The 25,929-nt window shown below is 55.7% G+C and overlaps 2 protein-coding genes across 5 annotated transcripts in view; both read left to right on the top strand.

Annotated features, from left to right (window-relative positions):
• The window catches only part of EEIG1 (estrogen-induced osteoclastogenesis regulator 1), a 33,061-nt gene extending 13,454 nt beyond the window's left edge, over nucleotides 1–19,607 (top strand). Inside the window, exons 2-12 of one of the 2 annotated variants that reach the window (XM_036913812.2) lie at nucleotides 7,915–8,035; nucleotides 8,263–8,292; nucleotides 10,326–10,442; nucleotides 12,099–12,145; nucleotides 12,303–12,460; nucleotides 14,509–14,613; nucleotides 14,695–14,884; nucleotides 15,304–15,425; nucleotides 15,520–15,589; nucleotides 15,942–16,012; nucleotides 16,946–19,607. In XM_036913812.2, coding sequence (XP_036769707.1) covers nucleotides 7,915–8,035; nucleotides 8,263–8,292; nucleotides 10,326–10,442; nucleotides 12,099–12,145; nucleotides 12,303–12,460; nucleotides 14,509–14,613; nucleotides 14,695–14,884; nucleotides 15,304–15,425; nucleotides 15,520–15,589; nucleotides 15,942–16,012; nucleotides 16,946–16,977 — 1,063 coding nt within the window. In that variant the 3' untranslated portion in view covers nucleotides 16,978–19,607. The remainder of the gene's footprint in view (nucleotides 1–7,914; nucleotides 8,036–8,262; nucleotides 8,293–10,325; nucleotides 10,443–12,098; nucleotides 12,146–12,302; nucleotides 12,461–14,508; nucleotides 14,614–14,694; nucleotides 14,885–15,303; nucleotides 15,426–15,519; nucleotides 15,590–15,941; nucleotides 16,013–16,945) is intronic. The other variant, XM_036913813.2, reaches the window with a different exon arrangement.
• Nucleotides 19,608–21,286: 1,679 nt separating this feature from the next.
• Nucleotides 21,287–25,877, top strand: DPM2 (dolichyl-phosphate mannosyltransferase subunit 2, regulatory). Of its 3 annotated transcripts, XM_036913814.2 has the most exons (4): nucleotides 21,287–21,460; nucleotides 21,714–21,803; nucleotides 22,570–22,672; nucleotides 23,492–25,877. In XM_036913814.2, exons 1-4 carry the CDS (start codon nucleotides 21,302–21,304, stop codon nucleotides 23,548–23,550), a joined length of 411 nt encoding a protein of 136 aa, XP_036769709.2. In that variant the 5' UTR covers nucleotides 21,287–21,301; the 3' UTR covers nucleotides 23,551–25,877. The 3 variants fall into 3 exon arrangements, with proteins under 3 accessions (XP_036769709.2, XP_036769711.2, XP_057355058.1); XM_036913816.2 differs by lacking the exon at nucleotides 21,714–21,803; XM_057499075.1 differs by lacking the exons at nucleotides 22,570–22,672; nucleotides 23,492–25,877 and adding an exon at nucleotides 21,890–22,563.
• Nucleotides 25,878–25,929: the final 52 nt, after the last annotated feature.

Raw genomic sequence — 25,929 nt, 5'->3', positions numbered from 1 at the left:
CAGGTACCCAAGGTTCCCTTCTCTTGGCTTCATGCCCCTGTGACAACTGCCAGCCATACTTCAGCTTTGCTCCCACTCCGGGGAGAGGCCCTGTCTGCATGAGGTCTTGTCTGCATGAGGTCCCGTCTGCAAGGACCCAGTGGGCAGCCTGTGGCCAGAAAGTGTCTCCCATAGTACTCACCCCTTGTCACCTGCATGATGGAAACGTGGGGTTGCCAAGGCTCTGGGACCTTATACTTCCCGGGCAGTGATGTTGGTCTGGGCCAGGTGCTAGGGATGTGGCAATAAGCTGGCCTCAGGGGAGCATGGAGCTCAGACTCCAGGGCGGCTCCTGCTGGAAGTCCCACATTTCCCCATTTGAGACGAAGAAGTCAGGGCTCCCTGAGGTGGCCTCCCAGGGTCACTCCCCAGCCGGATCCCACCCCCTCGCCTCCTCTGCCTCTTCCTGGGAGCCACCTCCTTTCTGGCCCTTCCTGGGCTGTGCGCACTGCTTGTGACATCCCCCCTGAAGGTTCCCCCAGCTGACATCAGCTGGCCCCAGCTCTGGCATCCCTGCCCCAGCCAGGCCCCTGTGTGCTCAGCACCCCCCTGGCCTCTTCCACCTTCTGGAGGCTGGCAGCTGGTACCAGTCACTGGTTGTGTGGTGTCTGAACCCAGCACCCAGCTGGGTGCTCGTCCAGGAGGTCTGCTTCCCCTGAGTCCCTCCCACCACATGGGCCTGGGTCCAAGCCGGCACCCACAGTAAGTCTTTGTGGATGCGTAACAGAGGCCGGCTGGGGTTTGGGCCAGGGGAGCTCTCAGAGTTCTGCTGGCCGGAGGACACGAGCCTGGCGGCCTGGTGGGGTGCTCTGCCCTATTTCAGGGCAACCCAGGAATAACTGAATTCGGCCACACCGTTGGCCACTCCGCGGGTTGTGGTGGGTGGAGGGCTTGCTCTGCCTCTCTGGGATTTGGACATCTAACTGTACATTTTACAGCTAAAAATGAAACTCCCTAAAAACCCAGTCTCTGTAATTACCCATCCCTGGCAGCGTGGAGCTGGGGACTCACGCCCTGAAAGCCCTGGCTGGCCAGGGCTGCGGCCGCTCTCATCTCTCACCAAGGGAGTGCCTGGTCCTGCCGGGAAGGCGAGGGGGGCCCAGGCACTAAATCATGCAGATGAGGAGTCAGATCCCTTTACCGTTTAAATTTTGAGTATAGAAATGATTCTTGGACAGGACTGAAGAAAATGACCCCAGCAGTCCCTCACCTTAGCCAGACCTGCTTTGAGCTCCCTTCTTCCCCTGGGCCATTGCCTCTTGGTGCCGGTGTGCAGATGGAACAAGCCCTCGGCCAAGATCCCAGGCTCCGGGCTTCTGGACAGCCTCTCTCGGCTTGGCTTCGTCGTCCCCTTTGTGTTCCAGTTTCCCACCCAGTCCTGAGCCACATCGGCAGAGCAAGGAGGGGGAGGCACAGTCCTGTGCTTTCTTAATGAACATCTTATTTGTGATTTTTCTTCATTTGTTTTTAATGTTTTCATGCTGTGCCTCTTTCTGAGACGGGCAGCTCACTGTGCTAAGTGTCACTGTATGTGGAGTATGTGGCAGCTCACTGTGCCCAGGCAGGCTGAATCCCTGTCTTCGGGGCCCACAGTCCATCAAGGTCACAGCGGGTGCCAGGTGGCACTCAGCTTTTCCAATCCTAGGCCCCTTTCAGGAGTTTTGCACTGGGCCCGTGCTGTTCCTGGGGGTCATTGCCCACAGTGGATTTGTGGCCTCTGACCGCATTGCAATCTTGAGGACTCCAGTAGGAGTTTATTCCCGCCCTCAGGAATACTTTAAAAGAAAAAGTCACAACTGATGCTTCTAGTTCAAAAAAGAAAGAAGAGGACACAGTACCCCTCCTACCACACCCTTATTTCTTTTCTGTCCTTGCCTACTCGCTATGCATGCATGGAGCCCATGATTGCCAGCACCTCCACTCAGCCCCTTTGTAAGTCAGGGGTCAAGATTTCCTCTCTGATCTCACTTCCCACCACGCTCTCCAAGCTTACCCTGCTCCAGTCACACTGGCCTCCTTGCCGTCCTTAAACATGGCAGGCACATTCCCACCCCTGGCCCTTTGCACTTGCTGTTCCTCATGACCAGACTGCTCTTCCTCCAGGTATCTGCCTGGGTCGCTCTCTCACCTCCTTCAGTTCATTGCTCAGATGTCACCTTCCCATCAACTCCTTCCCTGGCCGTTTTTGCCTCATGCTTCCCCCTATCTGGGCACTGCCTGCCTCTGTCCCTGGTTCCTTTTTCCTCCATAGTGCTTACCACCATCTGATGTGTGTTTGCCTCATTTTATCTGTCTCCTACCTGCTGCCAGACTATAAGCCCCTTGAAGGTAGGAAACTTCTTTCTGTTGTGTTCACTATATATGTCCCTAGATCAGCAGTACCTGATCCTCTTAAGTACTTAAAAAAAGGTTTCCAAGTGAATCAAGTCTCTGAGATTTCCTCAAACCTGGCCCGGCCAGCTCCCACCCTGGGGCTCATGGTTCCCTGCTTGGCATCCTCATTCCTGCCTTCTGAATGAATGACACGCCACCCCACCCCGAGCCTGTGTTCCTCTCCCCCCATTATCCCTGCCTTGGGAATGCCTGGGACTGCATCCCACCTGACCTGGGGTGCTCCGCCCCCTCTCCAGAGGGATCCTGGAGGTGGCCGCAGGTCTGAGTCCTGGCTGTGCCATCTCTGGCTCTGTGACACAGATGGACCTGGGGCTGACACAGGGTGTTTGCACCTCACAGATCTGTGACTGTGAGAGACTTACTCAACCTTTCTGAGCCTCACTTTCCTACCTGTAAAGTAGGCCACAGTAACCCCCGATTTTCAACGTTGAAGAATTCCAGGTGACACACCGTAGGCCCTGGAGACATAGCCCCTGCCGAGATGTTTATTTTACCCTTATGACCCCCTGGGGTGGCCAGGGCGAGGCTGCCAGCTCTTCCCACGGGAATGGTGGCATTTAATAGTGTGCGGTCAGCACTCCGTGGAAACAAGAGGGAGGCCCAGCGCTTATCCGGGGAGCCCTGCCCTGGCCCGCCTTCCCATGGGGGGAGAGGAAGATGCCTGTTACCTGAGCCTGCGGGGGCTTCGTGCGGCTTTCTCTGGCCCGGCCCACCGCAGAACCGCAAGCGGGCCTCGGGTTTCCTGGCCTGGTGTTCCCACGGCTGACTCAGAGGGAAGGGAGAGAGCCCTCGCTTCGATACCGGCTTCTGTTCCCAAGTGCTAACCCTAATTCCCTGGGTGTTCTAACACGCCCAGCACTGGCGGTCCCCTCCTCCAGTCTCCAGCACCTGCTTTCAGCGCCGGGGCTGGGTCACGCGGAGCGGGTGGGTGGAGACCCGCTGGTCCACCCGGGAGCCGCGGCTGCCCCCCAGCCTCTCCTGCTTTCATACTTGGGCCTTTGACGGTTTAGCAAGTGTTTCTGCTCTTTTTGCCCTTCTCTCCCCCTCTGGGGCTGCTCTTAGCCTCTGTCTAAAGCCAGAAGCCACAGTGACAAGACAACTGTTGTCAGAGTAAGATTAAAGTCGTCCCCGTGGCCCTGGAGGTCCACCATGAGCTAAGCCTCTGCTCCCTGGCCGACTACATCCCCTCCGTTCCTCCCTAGTCCCGCTCAGCCACCAGCCTCCATGCAGCTTTTCTGTTACCAAGCAGGTTTCTGCCTCGGGCCTGTGCACTCGCCATTCCCACACCTGGACAGCTCTTCCCAGTCTTTGACTTCACTCCAGGCCTTGCCCAGATGTCACTGCCATAAGGGCTTTCCCTAACCACCCACCCTAAGTAGCAGCCGTCACCTCTCACCTCTACCCAGTGCTCCCTACCTGCCTTCCCTGCCCTGTTTTTGCCATTTTTCTCTGAATTTCTGACTTACCCTGTATTGCTTTTTTTGGTAACAGTTTTATTGAGATGTAATTCACATACCCCATGATTCACCCATTTTTTTGTGTACAGTTCAGTGGTTTTTAATATATTCACAGAGTTGTGTGGCCATTGCCACAGTCAGTTTTAGAACGTTTTCATCACCCCCAAAAGAAATCCTATACCTGTTAACAGTCCTTTCTCATTTTCTCCCAACGGACACAGCCCCTGGTGATCACGTCTTTCTGTCTCCTAAGGATTTACCTATTCTGGACATTACATATAAATGGAATCATCCACTGTGTAATTCTTCGTGACTGGCATTCACTTGGCATAATGGTTTCAAGGTTGATCCACATTGTAGCATGTTTAAGTGCTTAGTTTCCCTTGATCGCCAAAAAATGTTCCATGTCGGGATAGACCACGTTCCACGTATCCTGTCATCAGTACATGGACATTTGGGTTGCTTTCCACTTTTTGGCTGTTATGCATAATGCTGCAATATACATTTGTGTTTGCATTTTTATGTAGACATGTTTCATTTCTCTCCTTGTGCACATGTTTTTATGTAGACACGTTTCATTTCTCTATTCATATTCCTCGGAATAGAGTTGCTGAGTATCTGGTAACTCTATGTTTAACCTTTTGAGGAGCTGCCAGACTATTTCCCACAGTGGCCGCACCATTTAACATTGCTACCAGCTTTGCGTGAGGGTTCCAGTTTCTCTATCTCCTCACCAGCACTTGTCATTATCTGTCTTGATTACAGCCGTCTTGTAGGTGTGAAGTGGTAACTCATTATAGTTTTGATGTGTTTCCCTGATAGCTAATGATGTTGATTATCTTCACAGGTGCGTATTGACCATTTGTATGTTTTCTTTGGTGAACTGTCTATTCAGATTATTTGCCCATTTTTAATTGGGTTATTTGTCTTTTTATTACTGAGTTGTAAGTACTTTTTATATATTCTTAGCTACAAGTTCATTACCATATATATGATTTGCAAATATTTTCCTTCATTCTGTGGGTTGTCTTTACACTTTCTTGATGGTGGTCTTTGAGTCACAAAAAATTTAATTTTGATGAGGTCAATATTTCTGTATTTTTCTTTACTCCCTTGTACTTCTGGTGTCATATCTAAGAAACCACTGCCTAATCCTGGATCAAGAAGTTACCCTTATACTTTCTTATAAGAATTTTATAGTTTTAGCTCTTAAACTTAGGCATTTGGTCCATTTTGAGTTAGTTATTATATACGGTGTGAGAAATGGGCTCTGCTCCATTCTTATACATGTGAATATCCAGCTGTCCCAGCAACTTTTGTTAAAAAGAGTATCCTTGTTGAAAACCAATTGACTGTAAATGTGAAGGTTATTTCTGGGCTTTTAATTCTATTCCATCCGTCTTTGTGTCTATCTTTATGCCAGGGCCACTCTTTCTTGATTATTGTAGCTTTGTAAAAGTTTTGCCATCAAGACATGTGAATCCTTTAATTGTGTTCTACTTTTTCTGGATTGTTTCGACTATTCTGCTTCCTTGAATTTCTAAGGTTTTAGAGTCAATTTGTCAGATCTCTGCAAAGAGGCCAGCTGAGATTTTGATCAGGATTGTGCTATTAAATTTGCGCATCAGTTTGGGAGTGAACAATATTAAATCTTTTGATCCATGACTGTGGGATGTCTTTCATTTATTTAGATCTTCTTGAATTTCTTTCCAGACTATATGTTTTATACTTCTTTTGTTAAATTTATTCCTGCATATCTCATTGTTTTTGATGTGCAATGGAATTGTTTTCTTCATTTCATTGTGGATGCTTGCTAGTATATAGAAAGAATTGGTTTTTGTATATTGACCTTGTATTCTGCAACCTTGCTGAACTCATGTGTCCTAATAGCGTTTTAGTGGGTTCTTTGGGATGTCCCCAGTCTTCGGCTGCTGGGGGTGCTGGAGTGCACCCTCCTAACAGGCTAGGCTGGGGCTTTTTGGCGACTGAGTCCCTCTGGATACCCAGCATCTTCATCAGATGAGACATGTTGCATGGAGGTCCCCAGGCTCACCTCACTGAATGCTCCCAGGTGCCCACGAGTGAGTGGTGTGCCCATTTTATGGAAGAGGACAGAAGCTGAGCCCCAGCCCATGTCACACAAGGAATGTAAGGCTGTGAGCCCAGGTGTGCCTGGCCCGAGTCCTGTTCCCCTGTCACAGCTCTGACAGGACGGGAAGAAGGCTTGTGGAGCCGGGGGCTCCTCAGCGTGGCTCAGCTCAGGGGCTTTCAGGGCCAAGGAAACCAGGAGTACATCAGCTCCTCATTCCTGCTGTTCTCTGCCTGGAACTGCCTCCCCCACAGGCTGCTCTCCATTCTTCATTTGGGTCTGAGCTTGAATGTGACCTTCCCAGGCCAGTCACCTTCACTGACTCACCCCTTCCCCCCATGCTCTCATGGTGACACTGAGTCATCACTGGGCAACTGTCAGATGTGGGTCTGTGGATAAAGTCCACTGCGGTGCCCAGTGCCTAGCGCATACGTGGCATTCAGAGACATGGGTGGATGCCTCAGGCGCATAGCAGGGCACTGCTGGGCCCACCCCCAGTGGGTTCTGCCTGCCAGGCTTTCACGGGCTCCATGGCCTGGGAGCCAAGGTGATGGCCAAGTGCTCTGCCTCTGCAGCCAGACAGTCCTGGGTTCAAATCCTGCTTTGTCAGTCATCGGCAGTGTGATCTTGGGCAGTCTCTGGGGACCTCAGTGTCCTCAGCTGCAGAGGGGAGTGGCATAGAGCCCACCTGCTGAAGTTGCTCTGAGAAGCAAATTAGACCATGGTCAGGAGATGCTCCGCTTGCACTCACCCTCCACCCTCAGACCGCAGTCTGGCAGCTAGCCTGGGCTCTCTGGGCCCCGGGGATGTGGAGCGGTCACTTCCTCAGCTGCCCACTTGGCCGTCCTGTTAGGTGGGATGAGACCGAGATAACGTCTCTCTCATGCCAGCCCCTCCCTTCCGTGGTTACCTCTTCCTGAGCACCAGGCAGGACGGAGCTGTGCAGAGACACAGCATTCATCTCTCTGCTACATGTCATGGCCACTCCCAGGCCCTAACAAGGCCCCACCGCATCTGGGAGGGGCTCAGGTTCACCTTCATGTCGCTGGCTCCCACTCACTCCCAGGGCACTTAAGAAAGTGCTGACTTTTTCAGCTAGGTCCTACTCCCCAGGCCCAGGGGAGCTGGCAGTGTGGAAGCAATTGGGTGTCTCAGTGCTGGTGCCGTGAGGGTTAAGCACCTGGCAGCCAGAGCCTGCTGCTGGGTTCAAGTCCCTATTCTGCTTTTCCGGTGGTGGACCTCCGTCCAGAGCCTTCGCCTCTGAGTTCCTGGTTTGTCTGAATGGGACTGGGCTTGCAATAGTAGGTGCCCCCGACAGTTGCTGGAAGGGTTGGCGTGATCAGGAATCCCAGCACTTGAAGCAGGCTCCAGAGGCGGCTGGTTTTGTAAAGTGCTTTGAGTGGTTCCTGGCACATGGGAGGCACGGTGTGAGCATTAGCGTGATCCTGGTTGTTATTAGTGGTGAAGGACGGGGCTCTGGAGCCAGGCCCCACTGGGCTTAGGGCCAGCTGTTTCCTGGCTGGGTGATCCTGGGCTATTTACCTAGCTTCGTTTGGTGTCTTCATCTGTGAAATGGGCTGGTAGGCCTGGCTGGGAGCCTGGCTGGTGGGGGTAATGGCAGCCAAGGGAGCCGCCTAAGGCCACAGAACAAGGGAGTGGGGACTGGGATCAGAGGGAGGGGGAAGCTGCCCCAGCCTGACCTCACCCTGCCTTGTGTCTTTTCATTTTGTATTATAGTTTATGTTTGTTTTTGTTTTTACACTTACACAAGCATATTTGTAACACAGAGTGGGAAGGGAGCTCCCTGCCCCTGCCACTTGGAGGTAGCAGGGCCAGTTTCCAGCTTCCTGCTTCCCGGAAGGGCAGCCCTGCCCAGTACGGGGCGCCTCCAGCACTGACCCGCATGCTTATGCTCACTGTCTGTCTGGCCTGCAGGGAGGAGGTGCAGGAGAACTGTGTGCAGTGGCGGAAGAGGTTCACCTTCGTGTGTAAGATGGGTGCCAACCCAGCCACTGGCCTGCTGGACCCCTGCATCTTCCGGGTGTCGGTGCGCAAGGTGAGGCCAGCTTCAGGGCCTGGGCTTGGGGCTGTGAGCCCAAGGCCAAAAGGAGGGTGTGGGGCCACCGGTCCTAGAACTTCGGGCCCAGCCCCCAGGGAACATGTTGGGTTGCCCTGTCCCTTTTCATGTCCTCCTCCCTAGAGTCAGATCCAAGGGGAATTAGGGCGATGCATGAGGTCCTTTGGGTTCCCTGCTCACCCCAGTGCTTGTGTCTGTCTCTGCAGGAGCTGAAAGGCGGAAAGACCTATTCCAAGGTGAGGGGGCTGGATGACGGGGCTGTGGATAGGGTGGGGTGGGACGGGACAGGCATGACAGAGGTCCCAGAACTCCCAGCCCCATCTCCGCCCCAAAGAGGAGATACATCAGAGGTATTATTTTGGAAATATCTTTATTGGTAGTCTCAGCACTTAATATGAAGGCAGCATATACTTGTTGCAACACAAATGGTACAGAAGATTGTAGTGTGACAAGGAAAATTTCTGTCCCCTTTCCTCTCCAGGCCTGCTCACCAGACCCTTTCCTCTTGGATTCGTTTTACCTTTTAAGAAAAAAAAAGAAATATACATGCAGAGTAGTGAATAGAACATATGCATGTGGATTAGAGAAATGGAAAATGAGCACCCTATATGTGACTTGTGTACATGCAGACAGGATGAGTTTTAAATACACAAAAGGGACTTGTTCTAAACGGATATCTGCAACTTGGATTTTGACTTGCTGATATGTTGTGGGCATGTTTTCATGTCATCACAAGTTCCCTTTTGCTGTCCACAGTGGCCATGTCCCATTGCATGGCCAGGTGACGGGTGACTTGGCCAGTCCCCCTTTGTTGCCAGGTTTCACGGCACCCACAGACAGTTCAACCCCACACATCAAGCCTTCTAGGAAAAGTGGGAGAAGATGGCCCTGGAAGGGTTACTTCTGGCTTTGAATAAGCCTGTTCTGGCCCCAACCCCTTCTCTCTGGGGACTCCTGGTCCACCCTTTGTGGCCTGTAGGATGTGGCCTGGCAACAGAGGTGGGCTTAGTCCAGAGGGGAAATGCTTGGCCTCCCCTCACCCTGCCCAGTGTGTTCCCTCCCCCTGACCAGAGCCCAGGAAGCTCGGCGCTCTGGGTTGTGTGCCCTGCCCCGGTTAGGGTGCTGATGTCCCTCTCCAGAAGTGGAGGGCAGAGTGCCTGGGACTGGGCTCTGGAGGGGGCTGTCCGAGTGGAAATTTCTCCTCCTGTTGACTCACATGGGTGAGGACAGCTGCCCAGCTACAAAGGAACCACCAGCAAACAGCAGAACATCCCACTCCGCCTGGCAAACATTTACTGGGCACCTATGACATGTGCGGGACCTGCCAGGTCCTTCCCTTTTGTTCTCTAATCAGGGGCCCACTACAGGCCCGGTTCCCCTCACCCAGAGGGGAAAACTGAAGCCCAGAGAGGCAGTGAGGCTTGACACTGAGCAGGCCTCGTTTCAGGCCTGGCTCTGCTGGGTGTGCTGTATGGGGCCCTGGCAAGTCACTTCTCTCTGAACTTTAGCTTCCTTGTCTGTAAAATGGGGGTCATTCCAAGTCGATGGCAGGGTGGGATCTGCACCTGAGCGCTTGCTTCTGTGCGTGTCCCCCTGAATGCTGAGGTGGGGACTTGCACACGACAGGTGCTTAGTGAACTTCCCTGTGGGGTTTGGTTGTCCCCCAAGTGCCTGATCACAGCACCCCTCCACCTTTGCCTTAGTTTCCCCTCCAGGTCTGGCAGACTTGGCTTCTACCTGAGAGACTTTTGGAGCCCCTATGCCCTGTTTTCACATTTTCTCCCACTTCCCTCCCCACCCCTTGCTCCTCTCTGTACCCCAGGAGCAGCCAAGAGCTCCCATGAGCCCTTCACTCCAGCCTCCACAAGCGGCTCCTGCCCACCCTGCGGAGTGCCCGCCGCCCACCCCAACACCAAGTTCCCACGGCCTTCCCTCCCCCCACTGCTGGCCTCACGGCTCCCACAGCACAGCCTTGTTTCCCAGGGAACAATGCGTCTGTGTCACAACAACAATGTCCTTTCATCTCAGGCTCTGCCCCGGTGCACGCTGGGATGAGGCACAAAGGGCGCTTTGTGCAGCTCAGGGATGGGAGCTAGGGCCTCTGTCCTTGGGTGCTAGTTACGCAACATGCAGTCTGGGCTGTGTGGAGATCCAGGGGCTCTGCCCCCCGGCCCTGCCCCCGCCCCCCCACCTTGCCAAGTTAACCCTTGTGCTGCCACCCTGAGCCCAGTTTCCTGCAGCTTCCCACACTCTCCTCCGTCCCTCCCAGCTGGGCTTTGCTGACTTGAACCTGGCCGAGTTTGCAGGCTCAGGCTCCACCGTGCGCTGCTGCCTGCTGGAAGGATATGACACGAAGAACACGCGGCAGGACAACTCCATCCTCAAGGTATGGGCGTGCTGCCTCTGGCCCCCTCCCGCCAAATGGCAGGGCGAATGTCTCCTCCGCAAGGACCCTGGCAGGTTTTGAAAGTACAGGTTCTCACCCCAGACACGCAGTGAGTGACTTTGGGAACGTCCTGGCCCTGGGATCAGGAAACCATCACCACAGGCCTGGCTCAGCCACTGGCGTATTTCTCAGCATAATCAGGGGGTCATGGGAGGACCCCAACAGCCTCTTTCAGGGTTTGGTGAGCCCAGCTTTGCTGACTGCTTGCCGCCTCTTACCTCATGATGCCTGACAACAGCCCCACGGGCGTTCTTTCTGTTACTGGCCCCAGTGCTGCACAGGGGTTTGTTGAGGCACAGAGGTTGGATCATTTGCCTGGGCTCACAGGTAAAGGTGGCGCTTGACCCCCAGCCTTTTGACTCCGAGGCTCAGCTGCGCCGTTGCCCACATGACACGAGGCGGCATCAGTGAGCAGGAGAACCTGCCGTCCTTCGACTGGGCAGACCGAGGGTGGCTGCTCGGAGGGCCCAGCCGCATGCAGGCCTCTGGTGGCCGGGCAGCTCGCTCACCCCAGGCAGCGCCTCTTTACCTCCTGGCATCTGCTGCCAGTCAGCACGCCTCTCTTGTCTCCACACGCTTCCACCTGGCTGAGGAATCAGGCTTGTCCTGCCCACGCCCCTGTGAGCTGACCCAGCAGGAGTGTGTTGTGCCTGGAGCAGAGCCAGGACTAGGTGGCGGGTAGCGGCTTCAGGGCCTCCTGGGCCCTGCGCAGAGGGACGTGGAGGCACCGAGAAGGCCCAGGCTGGGCTAGTTGTGCTGGGTGCCTTTCAGTCTCGCCTGGTGCGTTCAGGCAGAAGGGGCTCACGTCCTGCCCCCGGGGCCTTGTGCAGTCGTTTCCCTGAGTCTGGGTCTGAATCCCCATTCCTTTGTCTGTAGCCTGGGGCTGTCACCTACTTTGTAGGCCGCTATCATAGCCAAATAAAATATTCCATTCAAAAAGCCTCAACTCAATGGCCTCCATTTTTGTTGGTGGTGGCCCTGGGATCTGAGCACCCCATCACCTTCTGCCTGTCACTGCATCTCAGCCAAGATTTAGAGACCCAAACCTTGCTTTGTTTAGGCCATTGCCAAAATCTGCCCAGTAGATATGAAGTTTCTGAGGGCTTCTTGCTTTATTTTACTCAGTAAACTTCCACCAAGCCCCTGTCCTCTGTGTTGGACTCTGTGAACGCCGCATCCCCACCCTGTTCATGTTGGGCTGGGTGGGCTTCGTGAGCCTGCCTCCTGCCTGCCCTGGGAGCAGGGAGGAGGCCGGAGAGTAGCCAGGTGGCCCCTTCCCTTCAGGGGCTCACCGTCTCATGGCAGTTCCGAAACAACAGCGGCCGACGCGCTACTTGCTTACTCTGCCGGGCCCAAGCCGAGCGCAGCCTCCTCTCGCTACGTCCTCTCCACTGCCCACGAGGCGGGTGTTAGGATCAGTTCATCCACCAGAGAAACGGGCTCAGTGAGGTTCAGTGGCCTCATCAGGCCAGCAGGGGTCGGAGACAGGACCAGAGTCCAAGCCCGTCGGAGGCCAGCGCAGGGCAGCCGCAGGGCGGCCAGGTGCCCGGGCTGGGGGTGGATACGGCCTGGCTGATTTCTCCCCCTTTCACACAGGTCACCATCGGGATGTTCCTGCTCTCCGGAGATCCCTGCTTCAAGACGTGAGTGCTGCTGCGGGCTGCCTGTGGGGCACGTCGCAGGGCTCCCCATCCCGGGCACTGGGGAGGGGGGAAGGGACTCTTCCCGGCTCTGGTCTCCCCTGTCTTTGTCTGACCCCAGGGGTGGGGCACCCCAGTCACACCCATCTGTCCTCCCAAGGCCGCCATCCACTGCCAAGTCCATCTCCATCCCTGGCCAGGATTCCTCCCTGCAGCTGACGTGTAAGGGTGGCGGGACCAACAGCAGTGGCCACAGCAGCACCAACTCCCTGACGGGGTCCCGGCCCCCCAAGACCCGGCCCCCCATCCTCAGCTCAGGTACCGTTCCCCATCTGCCCTCTCCAGCCATCTCCATGGCTGGGGGCTTTTACCCCAGTGGTGTCCCCAGGTCCCAAGGGAGACGCTTGCTGAGAAGAGATGGTGTTTACTTCTTTCTGTGCTTCCATTAGGCAGACATCTGAGCCCCTCTTGTGTGCCCAGTGCTGTGCTTGGCCCCCAGGATCACAACAGTGCCCCAGACAGACTGACATGATGTCCCTGGCCTTGTGACCCTCTCAGTCCAGCAGGAGAGACGAATGTCAATCAGGCAATAAATAAGCCAAATACATGTCCACCTACAGGTGCGACAGAGCTGTGGGGTCCTGTGGACATCTGTGGGAGCAGCTGGGAGCTTCTGCAATGGTGTCATTTGAGCTGCGTCTGGGGTGTGGGCACCTGTTCTTGGCAGGGGCGTGCTGTGAGCTCCTACTTGCTGTGTGACCTTGACTGGCCACCTTGCCTCTTCAGGGCTCTGTGTCCTTGTCTGTATAATGTGATCAGCAGTAGAAACCACACCCGGGTAGCTTTGGGGATTAGTTGAACAAACATGAGGGCCTTGCCTGGGATATAGTACGAACTGTTTCCCAGCACTGTTTTTATTAAGTTATCATTATTCCTAGTAATGTGAAAAAGCAAACAAGCCTGGATCCTGAGGGGCCAGCACGGCAATCAGGAGGAGGAGCTGCTACCGGGAGAGGAGGGCCCCCTCATCTAGTGCAGCTGGGGACGAAGCAGGCCCCCTGAGTATGAGCCTCGGGCCCTGCATCCCCCTGGGGGTGAGCTCAGCTGGGAGGTAGACCATCTCCAAGCTGATTAGCTCGTAGGGCGGCAGGTGAGGGCCCTAATTTGTGCCACAAAAGCAATTAGGGAGGGCACAGGGCCTCTGCGGCTCAGCAGATGTGTGCTAGGTGAGTCTGCCCCTGGGGGCCGGGAACAGTACCGAGCCCTCTGGCCTCAAGGGCCTGCTCTCCTGCAGACCCAGCCCGCCGAGGCCCAGAGCAGAAAGCTGGGGGTCCTCAGCCTGGCACCTGTGTGCAAAGTCAAGGACTTCCCAGCACCACTGTTCCCTCCTGCTTCAGGTTAGGGGTCCCCAGAGGTGAGTTTGGGGAACCAGGCCACCCAGACCCAGATGGTGCTTTTTATGCAAGTAGAAGTACCTCTCCCAGGAGGGTGGGGTTGAGCCCCCACCTGCTGCTGTACCTGGTTTTCTGCCCTTCCCCACCCCCTGTATGCAAAGAACCTGTTGAGGACTTCAAAAGCCATTTGGCTTTGGATGCAGACACAAGCCAGGGGTCCAGCCTGTGCCCTGGGTGTGCCCATCCCTGAAGAGGGTCTGGGGGAGATGAGTCTTCACTTCCTGTGTTGACCAGACTGGCCGGTGGATTGGCACAGAGCTTTGGGTGAATCCCGCCTGGCTCCCATATGCCTCCTGCTGGGCAGTGCCGGAAAGTTTGTTTGAAAATCGGGCTTATGGGTGACTGGTGGGACAGGGCATGTGGGCAACTCTGCTCCACCTGTGTTTGCTTCGCTCCGGCTATGCTAACCCAAGCCCACTCAAGCCTCAGGGCCCTTGCTTATGCTGTTCCCTCTGCCTGGAAGGCCCTTTCCCTGCTGCCTTCTCTGGCTTGCTCCCTCCAGAAGGTCAATTAGGGCCACCGGCTCAGAGAAGCCCTCCCTGTTCCCAGACTGGGTCAGACCCACCATACGCCCTGCTCCCTGCTCTGTGCCACTCACCACAGTTGTGCTCTGCTGTGGGTCATTTTTTGTTTGACATTCTTGCCACTGGCCTGTGACACCCCATCTCCTAGTCACAGCAGCCACTCAGTGCACCCTGTGCAGAGAGCTCCTGACAGAGGTTTGTGGAGGGAACAGCCCTGGGTTCAAATGGGGAACTGTGGCTCCAGGCAGATTGCTGCCCTTCTGAACCTCAGCTTTTCAGTCTGTAAAACGGAAATACATAAAGCAGCCCCACCCGGACTCAGCGAGAGGACGGCCTGGAGGGCATGGGTTGGCACCGCTGATAACCGCCGCCCCTCCCTGCTTTCCAGGGGTGCCTGAGGAGCCCGACCAGAACCTGTCCAGCCCCGAGGAGGTGTTCCACTCTGGCCACTCCCGCAACTCTAGCTATGCCAGCCAGCAGTCCAGAATCTCCGGTCAGTGCCCGCCCTGCCCCATGCCCTTGGCCTCCCGCCTTCCCGGTCACCCCGTAACGAAGCCCCGCTGCCGCCTGCCAGGCCACAGCACGGAACACTCGCGCTCCTCCAGCCTCTCGGACCTGACTCACCGCCGCAACACGTCTTCCAGCAGCAGCGCTTCGGGTGGCCTCAGCATGGCTGTGGAGGGCCCCGAGGGCAGTGAGCACCGGCCCCCCGAGAAGCCACCGCGGCCCCCCCGGCCCCCACACCTGTCCGACCGCTCGTTCCGGTGAGTCTGACTGCTCAGCGCTCGGGAGGACGGACCCCTGTGGGGGCCCCCTGAGCCTCCACTGCTTGACCTGCGACATAGGGACAGCAGCTCCCCACCTCAGGGCTGGTACCGATTCAGCCAGTTGGCGCTCACGAAGGGCACCTGGCGTGTGCCTGGCACGCACATGCTCAGCTGGCGGGTTCTCTGCAGCCCAGTGCCTCAGGCCCTGCTCCTGCGCTGTGTGGCCTCTGTCTGTGAGCCTTCGCGTCCTCATCTGTAAAGCAGGCACTGGCCCCTGTGCTGGGGAGGGACGGGAAGGTTAGGGTAAGTGAACACAGCTGGGGGCAAGCGCTCACGTACACCTGCGGCTCCTTGAGTTGGTAGGTGTCCGCCGTTGTCCTCACTGAGCCCATTGTGCCTGCCCTGCCCCACCCCAGGCGGAAGAAGGACTCGGTGGAGAGCCACCCGACCTGGGTGGATGACACACGGATCGATGCAGATGACATCGTGGAGAAGATCATGCAGAGCCAGGACTTTACCGATGGCAGCAACACTGAGGGTGAGCTTCTTGGCGCTGGGGGACTCGGGGGGCAATGGGGCTCCCCGGCTGCCCTCAGCCCACTCAGCCTCCCCTCTCCCCGGTGTCCCCACAGACAGCAACCTCCGGCTGTTCGTGAGCCGTGACGGCTCTGCCACGCTGAGTGGCATCCAGCTGGCCAACAGGTATGGGCGAGGGTGCAGGGTGGGTGGTGAGGGTGGCTGTGGAGCATGGTGGTGGGAGCAAGGTCTCTGCAGCCCACTGACATGGCTTTGAGTGCCGGTTCTTGTCACCACAGTGTGGTGTTGGGCCAGTCACGTCTCTGAACTGGTTTCCCCCCAATCAAGTGGTGTGGGCCTTACCACCCCAGCTGGAATCCTGGGGCCATGCCCCGGGGGGGGGGGTTCTGAGGGTTCCAAGGGTAACCTTGGAATATGCCTGGCACAGAGCTCGGCACACAGCAGGGGCTTAATACATCCTTACTTTGGACCCTACTTTCCCTTCCCTTCCTCCTGGACCTGGGAACTCCTAAAAAAGGATGATGATGACTGGTTTGTTCATTGAACAAATATTTATTGAGCACCGCTGTGGACCAAGCACTGAGCAAGGTACTGGGACACAGAGGGAGCAGCCCCGATGTCTGCCCGCATGCGGTTCGCGCATGAGAGGTGGTAGGATCAGACGTCTGCCTGAACTCCGTGGTTCACCGAGTGCTCTGGCAGTCGTCTATTTATAGTGTTTACTGTGCCTGGCTCACTGAATGGATGAGTGCGTGCGTATGTGAGTGGAAGAGCTTCCCGTGTCCGGGGTTGTGCTGAAGGTTTTCTCCCTGCGGCCCTGTGAGCAGGGTGGGAACGTGCCCATTCACCATCCAGGGCTGGAGCAGGAGACTGGCCGGGTCGCCCGGCGCCGGGGACCTGCCCTCGGGGGCTCTGCTCTGCTGACCCCTTCTGGCCAAGGCTCAGAATTGCAACTGTCTTCTCCCAGTGGCCTCCTGGGCTGTCCTGGTTGGGGGGGAACAAGAACATGGAGGTCGCTTGCTTGATGGTCTGTGAACACCCCCTCCCTAGCCCCTTCTGAAGATGATGAAACTGGGGTTCAGGGAATGGAAAAACCAATTAAATCAGCAACAGAGTCTCAGCAGAGCTGCGTGTTGAGCCCCAAACATCCACCACACTAGGGTCAGCCTGGCCTTTAGTTTTGCTGTCCTACTGCGCCCTCTTTGACAAGGCTTGTAATCCCTCTGAGCCTCAGTTTCTTCTTCTGCCAAGTGGGAGGGGTGTGGTATTACCAATAGTACCATTGTGTAAGCCGCTGGTGCCCAGGAAGGGTTTGGACACAGCCTGTGCCAGCTTTGCTCTCCCACAGATCCCATTATTTACCGTCTGTGTCTCCCTGGGCAAGTGGCTTAGTCTCTCTGGACCCCCGAGTCCCCCTCTGCAAAACAGAGCCAGTTAACAGTGCTTTCTTGTGAAGTACTTCCAAGGGCCTAGCCCAGAGGAGCATCAGGAAGGTTGAGCTGACCTGTCTCTCCCCCACAGGGTCTCCTCTGGGGTCTACGAGCCAGTCGTGATTGAAAGCCATTGAGGAGCGGGTGTCCACACTGGAGAAGGGCCCTGCCATCATGGGTGTCCAGACCCGTGTCATTCCGCAAGGGACCTTCTCCTTTGGGTCACCATCCGCACCGCATCTCATCTGTGCGTCCTCCATGCGCTGCAGCCCCACTCCTGCCCCACAGCATCATTCCATTGCCCTCCCATCCATGCCAGGACCCTCCTGGCCTGCCAGGCCCTGGGCACCACTGTGAATATTTTCCTCTGAACCACTATGGGGCAGGACACACGGGCCCATGAAGCAGATGGACGAGACTGATGGCCAGGACTACCCTGCTGGAGACCACCTGGCCTCTCGGCGGACATATGCATGGGGGTGCTGTGGCTGAGGGGCCTCTTGCCCTGTGTCCCTGCCCCCTCCAGGAGCACTGGCTCAGCCAGACCTTGGGGTGGCCTGTCCACCCCAGCGTCCTGCCATGTGGCTCTGACTGCTTAGTGCTTCAGCTGTCCCTTCTCTGTGTCCTGGGGGACCCGCTGGCGGCCTCCTCCTGGAGCCAAGACCTCAGACCCACCCACACTCCACATTAAGACCCCCTCCCCCAACGAATGTTCTCCTGCTGCCCTGGCAGCCTGCTCTTTGCACATGCTTGTCCAGCACAGCCCCTGGCCTTCACCTGCCCTTCCTTGAGCCCTTCCCAGGAGTGCTGGGTGCTGCCTGCTGTGCAGTCGGTGCCCGGCTCTTGCAGCCCGGCTGGAACGTGGCACTGCCTCTCCTCCTGTTAGCTCCAGCCCAGGCCTGAGACCCACCCTGAGAAAGGTCTTTGCGTCCACAGTGGTTCGCCTCTGCCCAGGGCTGGGTCCTGAGCAGCTGGTTTCTCGTAGGTAGCCAGAGAAGGTGTCTTCCGAGCCCTTGGAGGTGAGGGCCTGGGCTTGGCAAGCAAAGCCCCCTCTCTCTCCTCAGGGTCAGCTGGCCCAGGGTCAGTGCTGGAGGGGCAGGCAGGCTGTGACTGGACCGGCCTGGAGCTGGCTTCCTGGCCAGAAGAGCCCCAGCCCTCCTCTGAAATCATGCCCCTCTCTGGGTGAGGGCGAGGTGGGGTCCTTTCACGGGGTTTCCTGGTGGGGAGCAGTCTGGCCCTGCCCGCCCCCCACCCCTGCCCCTCGGTAAAGCCTCTGCTCTGAGCACTTTCCCCCGCCCCATCTTCCTTACTTGCTTGAAGGTGGGTTCTGGCTGGCAGCCAGTCTCCAGACAGATCCCTTGCCACTCTTAAATTTCATTCATTTTGTATAAACCCGGCAGGCTGGGGTTTACAACCCTGTACCTTTTTTATTTTCTTTTAATTTCTGATTCCTCCTTCCTTCCTTTTTATTGAATTCATATTTTGGCATTTTCTCCTCCCCCAGGCGAGGGGAGGTGGTTCTGTTCCTACCCGCCCCGCTGGCCGGGTCTCAGTCGGGCTGGGGATCTGACTGGGGGCCAGGATACTGGTTCTCTTTCTGGTAGGGGTGTGGGTAGGAGTGAGGGTGTCCTCCCCAGGCTGGGAGGGGTCCTTGCCTTCTGCTCCAGCTGGTGAGACTTGGAATCTTTGTCTTGGAACCTCCTGGCATTGGGACCAGAGCGTTTCTAGGATTTGTTGTTTTTAATCACCTCTTTTTGAAAATGAATGTGAGAAGGTGCCTGCTGAGGCAGGACAGAGCATTTGTTCTGGCTGGAGAAGGTTCTGGTCAGCTCTGTGGGTCCCTTCCTGCCCTGCAAACACCTGGCACTTTAAAAGGGAGCTGGTCGCACTGTCCCCAGATGAAGTGACACCCAGAAAACGGGAGAGTGCTTTCCTTCCGTGTCTGCACGACCTCAGCCCAGGGCGTAGGTACATTCAGGGTGTACTCGGGGTCTGATTCTAAGTTCTGGGGCTTCAGGCATAAAACAACTGGCTCTGCTGCTGTTGGGGAGACTCCCCCAAACCAGGAACCTCAGCCCCACCCAAGACGAGGTCTGAGCTTGACTGTCACCTCAGAAAGAGACAGAGCCTGCCACATCCTCCCACACTATGCCCTGGGGCAAGGTAATGGGACTGAGAATTTGGCCACAACCAAATTAAGCTGGAGCCAGAGGCCTGGAGCCCTGGCCTCAACCTCACAGGGAGCCCTTTCTTTGGCCCTCTGGTCCCAAGCTCAGTGAATTCCCATTAGGTGCCCACAGCTCTTGGATTTAAAATTCTATATATAGAGATAGAAAGAATATATTAGAGGTATTTTTGGAAAGGAATTGGTCTATGCAATGCAAGTTTGGAATCTTCTTGAAAGACAGTTTAACGTTTTTACTAGGAAATTTAAAGAAAAGGTCTACAATATTTTTAGGTTATTTTGTTTCCTGTCACCCCACAAACTGGTCACATGGCACGATCTGCTAGGATGGAGAATGCTCTCCTCTCTCTTCAGGGGGGTGGGGGGAGGTCTTTTTTTTGTTTAATTCCCCTCCTTTCTAACAGAATGTTGCCCCCTCATCCCCACCCCTCCAATTCAGTGGGCTGTGTTTGTATCTCTGTTCCAGCTTATATTGTAGAAAATAACATTGTAAGGGGAAATCAGCCTAGTGTCAGTGTCTTGGTTTGGGGGAAAAAATTAAATGTTGCAGTTTTTGTTTGTTGTGGCACGTTGTTTTTTGTTTTATCGCCTTGATTTTGGGGTCAAAGATAGAATCAGAAGGAAGCCAGAGGTGTAAGCACGTTCTGCGGGTGGGGTTCTCAAGCCCTGGCTGCAGCCACAGTTACTACCACATGTATTATTCCTGATACCTGGGGAGGAAACTGAGGCCTAGAAGGACAGACAGTTCTTGCTAGTCTCACACCTAGGACAGTTCTGACCTTAGAGCCCAAGTTCTAACCACTGCGCTAAGGACCTCCACAGCAGTCAGTGTGAGGGCAAATGTCTGCTCCTCAGTTTCTTCAGCTGTAAATGGGGTTGTGGATCAAATGAGAAAGTGGGTGACAGCCTGACATGAGAGGTGCCCAGCATGCTCCCAACTTGTCCCAAGCCCCTCCCTCCCTGCCCCAGCTCTGTCACATTAAATAGAAGCCCATTGGTTAGCCAAGCTCTGGAAAAGGCAAGTCAGCCTGGACCTTTAATTAGCTCAGAAGAGGCCCTGGATGAGAAGGGACCAAGCTATCAGGCCTGGTCCCTGCTGCAGCATGCAGCATCCCTACTGCTCAGGGCTGGTGCCTCACTCAGCAGCCCCTTTAAACCCCACAGGATGATCCTCAATCTCTTCTGCTCTACATAGCACACCTTTGGAGGGAGGGAGGAGTCTACTAGCTGAGCTCAAAGTCTGTCCTGAGACAGAGAGAGAAACAATTGGGCTGTAGGCCAAAAAGGGTTACTCCTATCAACTTTGGGAGTGCAGTCCCCATAGAGACAGGCTCAGACGACCCAGGGATACAGGCGCTGCCAACAGGAGCAAGCCATAGCAGAGTCAGACGGCATCTCTGCGTACTTCCCCTCCCCATGCAGCGCTGGGAGCAGGCTTCCGCAGGGCCCAGGAGGCCTGGAGTCCCCAGATGCTGTTCTCTGTAGCATTCCAGGATCTAAGAAAGCTTAGGATCACCAAATCTTAAAGCTGGTTGGTTGACTCAAAGCTCCTATTGTGGGCCAACGCCGTTCTGGGCACTGGGGATACAGCAGTGACCACAGACCCCACTCTCACGGAGCTCACAGCAAATGGGCCAGATCCACATGTGAATCAGCTAATTAAAACTCGGTGACAAGTGACATCAGGGAGACACTTCAGGCTGTGGAGCACCGGGCAGGGAACCCCTGCTCACCTAGCTTATCTAGGATGAGGCAGCCCAGTGAGACCTGATGGGCGAGAAGCAGCCAGCCCCGTGAGCTGTGGGAAGACAGTGTCCTGGACCGGGAGGGACCTGTGCACACAGCCAATCCACACAGCTATCGGCGGTGATGGGAGGGCCACCCTGGCCTCATCCCTGTAGTGAAGAGGGGACACCCAAAGGGTCACTGGGAAGCTAGGCCATGATAAGGGGACGCTCCCGTCCCAGTCAGTCGAAATCCTCCCCAACCCTGGGGGCTCCGTCAGGCCCTCCTCCCAGTCCAGTTCGGGCAGTGAACCTCTCCGCACCCCTCCCCTCAGCAGCCAAGTTACGGCCTCTGGACTAGAAAGTAGGTCCCCCGGGTTCCGGTCTCCGCTTCATCTAACTCTAATTGTGATTTCCTGAAAGTCCTCGTCTCTCTCTGAGCCCCATCTTCACATGGAAATGAAGATTCAAGCCCCTCAACCCCATCCCTCTCTGGTTTCGGGTTCCCAACTCGATCCCAGGGAGATTCGGGGACCACATGTCCCACAATGCCGTGGAGAAACTACGTTTCCCGACAGGCAAAGGGGAGGCCGTGCCTACCGATAGGCTACGGCTCCCGGCGTGCCCCGCGACCCAAGGCCAGAAAGGCCCGGATCCGGAACCGGATGTGGCTTGCTGCTTTGAAGCCCCCGAAATGGTGAGTTTGGGGCCGAATCCTCTGGGTTGGAGACAGCTGCAGGAAGGGTCTGCTTAGGAGCTAGGGCTTAGACCCTCGCAAATGGGATTGCTCTCCCGCCGGCCCATCGTACGAATGAAAACCCCGAGGCCCGGCACTCTCCCAGCCTGGAAATGGATACCTGGCCAGCCCTGTGTATGTCTGTTAAGCAAATGGGAAGCTTAGAGCGTAATCAAGCTGCTGCGCCACACCTCCAAACGTCCTTTTTCTCTAGGCCACGGGGACGGACCAGGTGGTGGGACTCGGCCTCGTCTCCATTAGCTTGATCATCTTTACCTACTACACCGTCTGGGTGATTCTCTTGGTATGTGTGCTCCCCCTTTCCCGCCCTCATCTTGCCTCCCTCCCACCCCTGTATCGTGAAACCAACCCCTAACATCATTTAAACAGCTGCTGTGTACCGGGCACCTGCTTTCTGTTACGAAATCTCCAGAACAGCACTATGAGGAAGGTGCTAGTGGTGTCCCATTTTATGGATGAGGAAGCTGAGGTTCGGGAAGAAGGGGCAGGCCCCAGTTCACATCCTTAACCGTTACACCATGACGAAGCCCGGTTCCAGTTTGGCTTTGCCTTTGATGTGTGTTCCAGCCCTTCTCTTTGCCTGCTGGGTCCTGGGCATGAGGCGTGTCCGTGGATTTTTTGTTTTTTTTTCTTTCTTGTGGGAAAATTTGTTTGTTATTGCTTAAGAAATGCAGTGTGTTTGGAAGGTAAATCTTGCAGAACTTGCTATTTTTGAGGGAAATGTTTAAAGATGACCTGGGAGCCCAGGTTGGGAAACCCCCAAGGATTCCTTTGGCTAGGCTGTGAGTACCTTAGGGCAAGTCACTTGTCTTCCGTTCATTGTCAGATCCCCAGCACCAACTTAAGGCACACACTAGGCAGGTGACCAACTATTAAATAAAGAAATGAAGGAAACAAACCAAGGCACCCGAAATGCCAGCATGTTAAAGAAAAGCAAGCACTGGCCTGGTGCTTTGGGGTTGGCCTCTGAGATGGAGGAAGTAGATGTTTGGGCGCAGGGGGCTAGGCAATGTGAGGAATGCTCACCAGAGCTCTGTTCTCGATACCAGCCCTTCATTGACAGCCAGCATGTCATCCATAAGTATTTCCTGCCTCGAGCCTATGCTGTAGCCATTCCACTGGCCGCTGGCCTCCTGGTGCTCCTGTTTGTGGGTAAGTCATCATTCCATCAATTTTGGGCAGGTATTTGGGGGACCTCATGACCCTCTCCTGCCCCTGAACATACCTCTATACTTTGGTACTTGCTGTGTATCTGCCTGAGGCTTCTTGCCCCCAGCTTACCCCTGGCGTTTTACTGTTCATCCTTTAGGGCTGCAAGTCGGTAACCCCTCTGGTCTTCCTAAAACTTCAGGCTTGTTGGACCCATATAGGATATCTCCCTTTTTCCTTCTCCCTCCCCCATCACCACGACTATGCTCACAGCTCAGTCACCTTTCACCAGTTTGTCACCCTGGCTCATGATTCCTGCATCTCTGTCTCCCATGGTTTAGTGTGTGGGCTTCCTGGGATGGGGACTTTGTCTTCATTATTATGTCCCCACCAACTGGCACACACTGTGGCACTGAGTTGGTGCTCAGGAGAAAGTGGTTTGGATGAGTCACCAGTTGGATGACTGGATGATGGGCGGGTGGACAATGGATGGTGAGTAGGCAGGTGGATGAGTGGGTAGGTAGGTGGACAGGTGGTTGACGGGGTGAGTAGTTTGCTAATGGGGTGGATCTTGTTCTCCATAGGATCTGAAGCACTAAATGTAGCAGGTTGCTTGTGGTAGGTGCTCCATTGGTGTTTTTGTTGAATGAATGGATGGATGTGTGGTTTGATGAATGGCTAGGGAGATGACCATGGCCTGGAGGGTGGTTGGATAGGTGCTTGGCCCGTAGGTGGGTTGTTGTGCCGTGCTGTGCTCTGCTCTGGCCTCCTGGCAGTCCTGAGCCTGGGTCTTACTTGGCCTTTCTGGTCTGTGTATTTCAGGATTATTCATCACCTACGTGATGCTGAGGAACCAGAAGGTGACCAAAAAGGTTCAGTGAAGGCCTGGCAGGAATGAGACTGCCAACCCCTCCTCTGCCTCCCTCTGGGACAGGGCCTGGGGGGCCCTCAGGACCCATCCAGGCATTGCGGCCCCCTCAAGCTTGGCTGCCCTGCAGACACCCTCGAGGGATGGAACTGTTTAGGACTCACTCCCCACTGACCAGACCCCCTCCTCCCCCCATGCCCAGCCTTCCAGCCACCAAGGGAGAAATACCTGGAGGTCTCCCTCTCACCCCCTCCTGGCTCAGGGCCTGAAAGATCCTGGTTCTTCCCACCTCACCTCCAGACTCTTACCACTTTTTCCTCTGGGTTCTGCCCTCTTGCCTCAGTTTCCCTCCTGTCGCATGTGCTGATGTTGGACTTGGCGGGTTCTGAGGCATCACATGACCTCTCCTCACATGTCCTGCCCCTCCACAAAGGTCGCTTCCCAGGTCTCACATGGCCCCAGGCCCCACAAGGACTTCTGGACCTGGGAGGCCTATGGGGAGCAGTGACAGGCCCTGGGACTAATGCTAAGCTTCAGGGCACATGAGGGCGGCCATGCCTGAAGCTGTGCCTCTGGGAAGCTAGAGGGGCTGGGAACTGGCCTCTGCATTGGTCTCAGGTGCCTCCTGTACCTCCTGGATCATCCCTGTGCCGGCCAAGGAATAAAGCAGGGGCAGGGGCAGGGACAGAGGTGGTTCTGGCCTGGGGCGGCTTATGGCTGGGGAGTCAGTGGTATGGCAGTGTGCCAGACACCACATTGGTCACCACCCTTCCCTGTGCCAGCCCAACTTGCAGGCACTAGTATTTTAGGGACCCTCTGTTCAGTTCCTTAAAAGCCCAAGCCCATTGTCCCTCTCTTGTACCCAGCAGCCCAGCTTAGCATGACCTTAAGCAGTGAGGGCTCCTGCTGAGCCAGAGCCCAGCTGCCCTCCCCAACCCCCTGTGCTCAGGCTAACTAATCTGACACAGGCCCCAGCTCTGGCCCCCCAGCAGCCCCACCACGGCTCTCAGCAGCTGGCTCTCCCATTCACGGTGCCTGGCATGAGCCTCCTTCCAGTTAACAGGTGTCTCTCTCCCTCGGAGCAGAAGCCAACAGTAGGCACAGCTGCCCTGCCCTCACCTGTCCCACCCTCTCCCTGCCCTCCAGTCCAGGCAGAGCTGTCCCCTGGGCTTCGGGTTCTGTCCTTTTGCCCTGCTGTATAGCAGGGACCTCCTATGTCTGCTCAGCCCCCTCTCCGGAGAACAGCCTCTGCCTCCCACCGGGGCCCTCCCAGAATTTCATGAATGTGCCCCAGATTCCGCACTTCACAGCTGTAAGGGCGCCCAGTGCTGCTGCCGCATTTCCTCCCCGTTGCGCTTCGCAGCAGTCCAGGAGGGCTGCACCTGCCCAGGCCACCAGTGACTTCGGGTCTTTAAAGCATGTTCCCTTGACCTCTCCCCCACACTGGCATGGGTCATCCCCCCTGGATGCACCCTCAGGGTCTGTGATGACCTCTTCTTGTCCTTTGTGTCTCGCTCCTGCGCCTCTGTTCTGTCATGAGAAGGTGGGCTCCTCAGGACTCCACAGGCTTCACCCCACCTGGCGAGGTGACCTCTCCCTGAGTGACCTCATCCTTACCTGGGTTTGCCTCCCCCCAGCTCTCTCGATCCCGGATATATTACACATGCATTAGCTGTCCACCTGACAGCCCCATCAGATGTAATGTGGCACCTCAAATTCCTGTCATCTGAATTGTCAACCTGCCCCCCCAACCTGGCCAAATCTGGCTCTTCCCGCATGCCCTGCCCCCTGTCATGACTGCATCATCCTGTGCCCCTGACCCCTGCCAGAAGCCTGGCCGACATCATTGAACTTGGCTGTCTCCCACTCCTCTTCCATGCCACTCCAAAGCCTGTGAATTCTCCCTTTTTTCTCCCCTCCCCTCACTATGAGTCACTTTGCTGATGCCAAGCTGCCATCCTCCGTCCTAAATCAGAAGGCTTTCCCCCTGCCCACTCTGGCCCCTTCCAACTTCCAATCTGACTATGCAAGACAATCAGTGGCCTTTTAAAAACACCTGAGCGTCTTTCTCACACACACTTGTAAGGCTTCTGTTCCCACCCTCTCCCTACCATGGCCTGTACGAACCTGCATGCCAGCTTGCTGTCTCCTCGCTATGCTGGCCCTTCATTCCTGGGACTCACCAGGGCCCCTTACACATCCTACTCACATTGGTTCTACGTGTTACTTGTGAAACAACCGTTTGTGTCAGGCATTGAACCAAGAAATGAGCCTGGCATTTCCTGCCCTCTTGGCATTCCCGTTCTATCGGGAGATGGAATAAATGAACAAGACAACCTCTGACAGTGTTCAGTGTGATGAAAATAAAAACAAGGTGATGTGATAAAAGAAT

This window comes from Manis pentadactyla, chromosome 3, assembly GCF_030020395.1.
Source record: "Manis pentadactyla isolate mManPen7 chromosome 3, mManPen7.hap1, whole genome shotgun sequence".
Lineage (NCBI taxonomy): Eukaryota > Metazoa > Chordata > Mammalia > Pholidota > Manidae > Manis > Manis pentadactyla.
The sequence above is the reverse complement of the archived record's forward strand: the minus strand, read 5'-3'. Positions and strand labels throughout refer to the sequence as shown.